General features: G+C 45.2%; 1 protein-coding gene across 2 annotated transcripts in view; it reads left to right on the top strand.

The window, feature by feature from the left end:
- The first annotated feature begins 50 nt into the window (after positions 1-50).
- Positions 51-9,935, top strand: part of TENT4B (terminal nucleotidyltransferase 4B) — a 44,993-nt gene continuing 35,108 nt past the window's right edge. Inside the window, exon 1 of one of the 2 annotated variants that reach the window (XM_072872704.1) lies at positions 51-747. In XM_072872704.1, the coding sequence (XP_072728805.1) occupies positions 209-747 (539 nt within the window). In that variant the 5' untranslated portion in view covers positions 51-208. The remainder of the gene's footprint in view (positions 748-9,935) is intronic. The other variant, XM_072872703.1, reaches the window with a different exon arrangement.

The following is a 9,935-nucleotide window of genomic DNA, read 5'->3' as shown; positions in this document are numbered from 1 at the left end:
GGCCCGTGTGCCGGCGGCCCAGCCGGGCCCCGCCTCGCCGCGCTCGCCAGGAGGGGCGGGGGCTGTGGAGCGACGGCAGCGAGCAGGCAGGCGCGGAGCTGCCCTTCCATAGGAGCCGCCATTAGCGCTGGGACCCGGTGACAGGGTCTCGGCGTCGGCGGCCGGCGCGGCGCGGGGAGCGGAGGCAGCCGGGGTGGGTCCCCGTTTGATGGATCCCCGGATCGCCTGGTTCCAGCCAGAGCAGCTCGGCCCCTCGAACCGCCTGTGGATGCAGATCTGGGAGACCACGCAGGGGGTCCGCAACCTCTACTTCCAGCAGCAGGAGCAGCAGCAGCAGCAGCAGCAGCAGAGCGCCCCCGCCGGGGCCGGCCCGGCCTCCCCGCCCGGCATGTACCGCGCCCCCCGCGCCGACCCCCAGCCCGACTTCCTGCCGCTCGAGAGCGCCAACAACCAGCACAACCGCAGCCACCACCAGGCCTCGCCGCCCCCGGGGGCCGCCGCCTGGGCCCGGCCCGCGCGGGGGGGGCCGCCCGCCGCCGCCGCCGCGGCCGCCAGCAACAAGAGGAAGCGCGACAACAAGGCCAGCACCTTCGGGCTCAACTACAGCCTCCTGCTGGGGCCCCCCGGGCAGGGCCGGGCCCCCGCCCTGGGGGACGAGCCGGCCGCCCGGGCCCAGGCCGGCCTGGCCGAGCCGCTCTACACCGGCACCCCCTGGAAGAAGAGGAACTACAGCCAGGGAGTCGTGGGGTGAGCGGCCGCGGCGCCGGGCCGGAGGGCGGGCGAGGGGGCGCCGGGCAGCGGCCAGCGCCGGGCCTGGGCCCGGCCCGGCCTCCGGAGGAGGCGGGAGCCGCGGCCCTCCCCGCCCCGGGGCCGGCGCGGGGAGCGGCGGCCGCACGCCGGGGCCGGGCAGCGGGGCGGCGGCGGCGGGGGGCGCTGGGCCGCGGCACCTGAGGCGCGGCGGCGGGGCGCGGCCCAGGCCCCGGCGCCGGCGGGTGGCGCAGGGCCGCCGGGCCGGGCCCGCGGGGCACCGCTCGCCGCCGGCGGGGGGAGACGGGGGCAGCGGGCGCCGGGCCGCTGCTCCGGCTGTCAGTCCCCGGCGCGGCGCGGGCCGCCGGGGAGGGGCCTAAGGCGGGGCAGCCCCTCGTGCACCGCGGTGCTGACCGTCCCGCCCTCCGGGGCGAGCGGCGTCGGGCTGGGCTGCGCGGCCGGCCGGGGCGGCGACTCCTCGGGGGAGGGGGGAATAAACGCGTTTGGCGGCGGCGGGGGCAGCGCCTGCCGCGGGTGCCCGGGTGCATGCTAATGGTGCGGGCACGCCTATCCGCAGGGGACGGGAGCTCCTCGCAGGCTCTTCTGCTGTCACCGCGTGTGCACGTGGGGCGTGTTACACGCTCCTCGCCCGGTAACGCGCTTTGCTCCTCAAACACAGGTGTTCTGCTGTCACCCTGCTGCTCGCTTTGCGGCTCTGCTGGTTTTTGTTGTTGTTGAGACCTCTAATACCATTGCTGCTCACGCACATGCTGCGGGGCTGGATGAGGCTCTTCGCTCGGCTGTCGCTCAGGACGGCTGAGCTGGGGGGAGGACGGAGGACAGCAGGCAGCACACTGTCAGCTGTGCAGGTCCTGCACGCCTGCCCTCCGCAGCCACTGTCAAGCACACTTGTAAAGCTTTGTGCTACATGTGGACCAAATACATAGTAGGAACTGTAACTTAAAAAAATTAATAGTCTGCTGCTCTTAAAAGGAAGCACATAGACTAGGTAATTACACAGGGAGTGTGGTTTCTAAGACCTGAGAGAGAAGGTATGCACACATGCTGGCACCCGCTCTCAGAAATAAACTTGTGTGCGTGTATAGAGCATTATGGATTTCAGTATGGGATTATTAATGGTTTTCATGGAGCTCTGACTGTGGAATGTGTGTGCTGATCTGAGTATTTTGTTCATAGTGTGTTTGTGTTAGCTTAGGTCTCATCGGTTGGCGTTGCACGAGCCCACAGAGATCGAGGGCAGGCAAACACGCATCTTCTGTCGTGTTTAGCTGAAAACTGTTTTGAGCCCTCCCTCCTCCCTTTTTTTAAACACAGCGATTGCTTTTGATATGGGTGATGCCCTGGATAAAAGCCATTTGGTAACTTCTGTGGCCTTTTTTTTTTTAAAGTTCATGCTTTTCAAAATATAACCTTTGCCTTGACCCAAAGCATGCTCCTCCTCCCCGCAGCAAGAGCACGTTGACGTGTATTTGACTTGTTAAGTATGGATTTCTCATGTGGTGTATGCAGGTGTAATACCCTTTCCAATCCTGCTCCTTTACAAACAAGTCTGGCTTCGTTCCAGAGTTCAGATGGCAGAGGTGTATGGTGACAGTTGAAGGCCAGGAAGAGCTCATTTTAGAAATCAGTAATGATTTAGATGCATCAGTTTTTGTGTGCCCACCTTGCACCTAAGGGTCCTTCAGCCTCCTCCCACCAGAAAGTGTTGACCTCTTTGCCTTCCGAAATCGCTGTTCTGTAAGGTTTGTCAAAATGACTATTCAAATTTGCTGGTCACTTTGGAAGACAAACTCTTACCACCTCTGGCTCCCTATTTTCTTGCCAGCTCCTATGTTACCTTTACTGCTGGGGTTATAATAATTCATAAAATGACACTGCAGAAGTGTGCTATTTTAAGTTCTGTAGTCACTGTATGTTGGAACCTTCCATAACTTTCTTCACAAGACTTAAAAGTAATGTGTGCAAAACATACCAAGTACTGATTTTTTGTAAGTTAGTTTTTGGACTCTGTTTATCTTCTAGCTTGTCACTTATTTACTTGAAGGTTGAGGAACATTTTTAGAAGAGTCTTCCTCTCTCTCTCTGTCTCGTAAATCCATAAACTTTTTCCCTGTATTGAAGATATAGGGGCGGAAAAAGGGTGAGCTTCAGCAAGAGATTAATATAATAATAACAACAGCAGCAGTATCAAAGTATTCAACATGATGTCTATTGCTAGAGTAGAATTTCAGTTGAATCAGTTTCAAACTCCCAAGTGGAAGCACATTGTGGACTTTTTTTTTTTAATAGTATCAAAAAGTACTCAAATATGTTGGTCTACGTTTGGCTTGACTGTCTAGTTTGTGGCATATATTTACATGATGCTGAGATTCTGTTTTAGCTATTTCCGTTGTTCAAAGCAGAGTAAGGTAGAGTGTCTCTAAGATATACCCCTACATTGCTTTTCCTAAATTATGGAAGTGAGTGATGTTTGCTTCTAAAAAGCTATTTATTCCAAAGACATTTAGAGACAGTTGGTTAACAAATCTTGAATAAAAAATTGTGAAAACAATTTCTAAAAGGAGCTGAAGCCTCTTAGGAAAGCATAGAAAATGCTTAGGTCTTGTGAAGGTTGCAGTGTGACCGACTGGCTGCTGGCAAGGCCGCCTGAAGCTTCCTGTATAACTGCCTATGGTGTGCACTAAGGTGCTGCCATCACTCCCTCATATAAGTTTATTTTTAATAACTGTCTTGTAAGGCATCTGTCTTGGGTCTTCAGACCCCGGACAGTAATGATGGATAGAGGGGTTTGTAACCTAGCAAATGAGGTTGTTGGTAAAGTAAATATTTTAAATTAATTATTTCCAACATGAATTCCCAAATTTGTATTGACTAGTTCTAACAGTTATTGGGGAAAAAAGATACCTGCAGTTCTATTACAGCATTACTTGTGTGTTAACAGGTACCTTTTTCTTCCCTAATTGTTTCAATGCAAATTGTGGAAAAAATAGTAAAAGCTTGACACTTTTCCCTATATACCATCCTGTAATTTTGTTCAGTGAATCACTTTAAATTTTGAGTCTTTTGGATACGACAGTGTTGTGGAACAGTCCCGTTTTCAGAAAGATTAGGCCTGACTTGCTGGCAAACACAGTTGAAAGCTGACATGTGGCATTCATTTTTCCATTGCAAGGATGTCACTTGTGTGTATGGCTGTGCAAAACCAGCTCTGAATACGCAATTATATTGATCAGCTGTCTGGAAAAACAGTCCAATAATTTTTAGCTAGTTGGACAGTTTATGTAAACACATGACAGTGTGTAACTAGCTGTCTAAAGATTTAGGTAAGTTAAACATGTTGAAATAGTAGAGGTTTTGGTTAAAAGCTAAGTATCTGTTCAGTCAAATCTTTGAGTTTTTTCTTTTCAGGTTTTCTATTTTTATTGAGAAACATACTTTCTTAGTTAATGCTGTTTATACGTACCAAGAGATAACCAAGTAATTAAAAAATAACCCACAACGGTATTGGTTTTGATTTCAAGACAGATTTCTTATAAAGCATACACAATATTTGCTAACATTCGCCAATGCTGAAATACTGACAATTCAACACATGGCCAGTTTTTACTCCCACAGAGTTAGAGGTGCTATTGTATACGTTGTATTCTGGACTATCTTTAATATTTTCCCTTATTCTAAGTTTTCAGACTTGCAGTTCTATTAATAATATAGATGTTTGCATTACAGGTACTCTACTTTGTTCTGGCACTCTTAACTTCGTGGCTTCTGAAATATCCCTGTAAATCAACTGTCTAGTGCTGCCTGCAAGTTGCTTTGCACCAGTCAGATTCAGCTTGTCTCTCTTGCATCCTCTGGGGACTTTGTCAACAGACAGGGGTGCTAAAAAGAACAGAAAGCACAGAAAATGAGTGAAAAGTTTACAGCCTGTATATGATGTTACTGTTGACTTAACACGTAACATACCTTTAAAGAGTTTAATTGGATTTGTCTTGACAGAGTACTTGGTAGCAAAACTTAAGGATGCAGAAGGTAGTTTTCACAGGAATCTGCAGCCAAAGGCAAGAAGAACCCAACTAATGTGTGAGTTTAAGGAGGGAAATCAGTAATAGGTACTCCTGAGGAGGAAACTGGGCTAAGTAGGAAATATTGAATGCACAGTGTTTTGAAGTACTAATGGAAACTTCAACATGAATGGGAGAGAATCCTGTGACCCCCAGAGGAGGGGTGTGCACATGGATGTGCACATGGTCGCAGGCTGCTGAATTGGTCGGTACAGAATTGGGCAGACTTCAGCTTATTTGATGTAAGGGTTCCCAGCATGTTGCCCAGGATTACAGAGGATACCATGAAATAAAATCATGACTACTTTAGGAAGAAAATAGCTTAAAGCCATAAGTCTTTCCTACAGAAGTTCTGTTATGATTTTTTTCATGTCAAATTTGTCAACTTCTCAGGTCTTTTAATATCTTTTCTGAAAGAAGCTAAGTACGTTAAGGCAGGTGCAAGCTCATTTTCCACAGGCTCTGAGCTGACCAGAGGACATGTAGCTACAGTAGCACAGCCATCTGCCTGAGATAACTTACCCTCTGTCTCTTTACCTCTTACTTCCTCAGTCCCTTGCATGGTGTCAGCCACAGTAGCATGATCTCCACGTGGGTTGGAGTGTGAACAGGAAGAGCTGGGTGTAGAGTGAGCAGAGCAAGTATGCAATCACAGAATCATTTAGGTTGGAAAAGACCTTTGAGATCGAGTATGTGTATGATAGAGTATGTGCATGATCGAGTATGTGCAGCAAAACATCTAGCCAGACTGAACGCCTCACTTCAGCAAATCTGATAAAATCCTAATCAGCTGTGGTGTTTTTCATCATGTACTCTTAAGTGCTTAAATGCATGGGTGGTGCTTGATTTGCTGTTGCATTACTCGATACATAGAAATGCTTCACGTAAGTGAAACAAGGACTTTTGTGCACAGACATCTGACTTCTGGTGAAACAACGAGGTGCATGCATGACTTCTAAATGTATCTTCTGTTAAGACCAGTTGCATGCGTTTTGGATTAGTGAAGACATATATGTTAAAGTGCAGGTTGCCGTTGAATTCACTGTGTATGTCATGCGTAAAAATGAATTATTCAGGAAAAATTCATAGACATAAATCTGCTTCCTCCCCAAAAAAGCCTCTTAGAACAGTACTCTCTCCTCACTGTAGCTGCATATGTAAGCTCTAAGGTAGAGGTGAAAGGATGTGACTAGAGTGCAAATCCTTTTCTTGTATCCATCTGATAAGATCTGCCGTCGCTCTCTGTCTCGTCCTGAGTCATGCCACAGCACAGTTCTGGCAGTACCCTTGTGACAGCTTGTGCAGCTCTTGAAGGCGGTCATCTGGGTTTTATGAAAGTGAAATCGGATATTTCCCCACAGCCTCCTGTAGTAAGAAATTACTTCTTTTGGAGGGGTTGGGAGAGAGAAACAAGTTTACTAGGGGATGATGATGTTAGACTAAAGGCGGTTTGAGGAAACCTTTAGGAAATATACTGTAAATATTATATAACGGTATTGTTTGCTCTTGCAGAATTTTGGAATGGTGCCAACATTTTGGCATGTTTTGTTTAAACAATTTAAGGAGGACTTCAGAGGCCTGCTGGTTTCTACACGTGCAAGGAAACAGCATGTGAATGTATTCTTGTGAACTGTTTTGTTTTCTCCAATTCTTATCTTCTGTTTGGGACTTGAGCACCTACTTACCTTGGAGTGGCTATATAAGGAAGAGAAGTTTGGCGGACTTTTTTTGGTAGGTAGGGATGTCTATATTAAGTAATAGGAAGAGTAGGTCATTCCCTCTTGTGTGCTTGCTGATTCCCAAGAGCTGATACATGCTTTCTGTAGCAGTATGCAGTTGAAAAAAGAGGATCTCACCCTGAATCTTTATTCGTATTATATTAAACTGTGTCAGGGTTGTGGCTCTTATTTTTTAATTGGCAAACTGTTAGGCTTCCTAAAACTGACCTTATACTGAGATTGTGTTGTTGGTCCTAGCAAATAGATGAGGACCTGTATTGTGAAAGCATATTGTTGTGTTTTTCTCTCCTTCAGTTTTTTTTAATCCATCTTACTGTTATACTTTGTTCCTGGGCAGCTTATATTAACTTTATTTAAAGTTGGAGTATGAGGTCTGTTTTTTACTTTGGGAATTTGCAAAACTTTGAAATGCAGTTTTGAGAAGTTGTGTATGTAACCTTGCTTTCAAAATAGGCAATAATATAATACTTCATATTTCTTTTTATTGACCTCGTAATTTGGTTGTTCAGAATACATCTCTGTATAGGGGTATGTGCTCCAAAATAATGTGTGCGCCCAAAATTAAAGAGGTGACTTTTGCTTCAAAGTGTTTTGTTTATGTTGCATGTGATGTAAAACAGTGGTTTGTATGCTCTTTGCTGGATGTTGGAACTGGCAGCAGTAGCAGAATGCGTCCCAGAGCCAGGTGAGGTATTGTGTGGAGAGGTATGTGTGCTGGTAGTGATACAGCAACATAACCGGTGAAAATCTTGCGTAATACATATTATAAGCAAATAAATACTATTGCTGCTCTTAGCGAGCAGTTTGCATGCTAATTCATTATTTGAACATGCTAGGATTTCTTAAATTATGAGCGTTTGTCTTTTTGTATTATCTTTTTGGATGAATTGCCAAAGAGTGCTCAAGATGTCGGTCATATTTGAATATTGCTTTCTGTCCCTTTGCCTAGAAATTTGGGCTAAGGAAAATATTCCTATAAGCAAGAAAAAGAGAGGAAAACTAGTGAACTGGATGCAGGCTTCAGGTATTTTTTCCTAGGCTGCAAATAGCTTTACAGAAGGATCAATTTGAACTTTAATCATTTTGTAACTTTAACCTACAATAGATAACACAGCAGGAATTTTTTCCAGGAATACTGTGAACTTATGATGTCAAAGCAAGAGATAGATGTGGATCGAGGCAGCAGAAGTCATCTGTAAGCTTGTACAAAACCCTCTCCTACATATGTTTAGAGCCTGTTTAAATCTTTTCAGTAACTTTGTGTTGGTGATACTCGTGTTGTATCATAATCATGCAATTAGTGTATTAGTATTGCTGCATTCAGTATAGGTCTTTTAATACTAGCTGTCCCTGATGGTTATCGTTCTGACCCTTAAAGCTGTGTCACAAAATTTGTGTGAGACTGAGCAGCACAGCTCATGAGCTGATTGTCTACCATGGCCACCTCTGGGGCCACGAAGCTCTGAGGGTAGGTTTACAGGTAGGAGGCAGCTGCTCCACGGCAGTTCTAGGACATCAGCTCAGTGTGAGGATAAACTGGCTGCATGACTGGGTCTGAGGGTGTCTTATGCTGGTACATCAGCAACATCTGTTAATTTTTTTCCTCCTGTGGTGACAATTAAGATTATTTGGCAGCTCCCATTTCAGATCAGCCTCTCTGATAGTCTCGTAATGTCCTCCATGGTGTGAGAACTACATCTGAATTATTCAAAAGTGATGTGCAGCTAAAGAGGCACAGTCTTGCTACAACTGCTTGAGAAGGCTTTACGGTGTGGAATTCTCCCTCACCATACTGCATTGTATACATCTTGCAATATTTTTTTTGCATTGCATTTTATGGGATTTTTACTGGAAAACAATGGTAGCAGAGGCTCAAATAAGCAGAGGCTTAGGATCAAAGTAAGTGTCTGTGCATCTCCACTCTTCCATCTTGTCGGCATGATTTATTAGGGGGGAAATAGCCAACACTATATCCAAAATGTTGTTAGACAGCATGGAGGAAATAGTGTTGTGATTCTACAAGTAATGGGATATACCAATAGGCAAATGCAAGCATTAAAGTCCTTCAGAAACTTCCAAATCAGGACGATGAGGGTAGTAGAGGAAGAGGTGTGTAGGTGAGTAGGAACATTGGCTGATCACCTTCACTTAGTGTAGATTTAAGTACACACATTTAAAGTGTCACATGCTTTCTTACAATTACTTTGTTTATGGACCCAGTAAAATCTGAAAGAATTTGCATTAACCTGCCACAAATATCAAGTATAGATAAGCCCTTCAAATAATGTCATACTGTAATTAGAGTAAGAATACCGCTAAAATACAGCATGCAGGAACATCTTGCTGTAGTCTGATGACTAAGGTGTTGATCTTACTGTTATGTGTCAGTGTGTAGTCTGAAGATACCGAGTCCTTAATCAAAGTTTGTTGACCTTGCCTGACCTCTTGATGTTGTGATTGATCTAGACTGAGGAAGTGTGATAACATAACTTTCTTCTTTTCTTAAGTCTTTGTCTTACTGTGTTCATTTTAAAGCTATTAACTTCCTCTGTTACTTTAGGAACAGCTGATATTTTCTTATGTATTACAAAAAGCAAAAGGTTTTTTTTTGTTCTGGTTTTGGGTTTTTTTGTTTGTTTCATTTCAAAGGGATTGTTACAAAAAGCATACTCCTTTATATGCATGTACATTCCTCCCCCTTCTCCCTCAGTGAGATTTTGGCTTTAATCTAAAATAAGCATGCGTATCGTTTTTGAAAATTGTGTGAAGTTTTACTCTGGACTTGCACTTTGCACAACAGCTTTCTCTCTTATGTATTCAGAGGTACTACTGGTTGGCAAGCTTTCCACAACTGTCAGTTAAAGTATTGAGTTAAACATAGCGCAGTGAAGATCATATCTTGATCTGAATAATGATCATGATTGCACATCACACAATCTTGGGTCAATGTTGAGCCAGGCTGAAAAAATGAGGTCCTGATAGTTTATTTTATTTAATTTTTGTTTTGTTATGTCACACTCTTCTTTATTTGGGTGATTCAACTCATGTGCTTGAGGATCTTCTATTTACTTAGCCTTTTGGTTGTGTTTTGGACTCAGTGTCTTACGCTCATTCACCCATGGGGATTTTTCCTTGTAGTAGTCATACTTGGCAGGTACTCACAGGAGAAAATTTTCATGTTGATTTCTCCCTTGAAGAGCTAGTTTGTTATTTGAGGTAAGCAGCTTCTTTACAAGTACCTCTGCTTCCAACATCAGGTGGAAGAGAAGTTTGCCTTGTCGAGCTGTTGGATTTCCTCTTATGGGATAGTTGTTGAGATGAGGCAGAAAGGACTGTCGTGCTTTTGTTGCTGTCTTGTAATTACGTT

Source organism: Ciconia boyciana, chromosome 9 (genome assembly GCF_034638445.1).
Source record: "Ciconia boyciana chromosome 9, ASM3463844v1, whole genome shotgun sequence".
Classification (NCBI taxonomy): Eukaryota; Metazoa; Chordata; class Aves; order Ciconiiformes; family Ciconiidae; genus Ciconia; species Ciconia boyciana.
The sequence above is the reverse complement of the archived record's forward strand: the minus strand, read 5'-3'. Positions and strand labels throughout refer to the sequence as shown.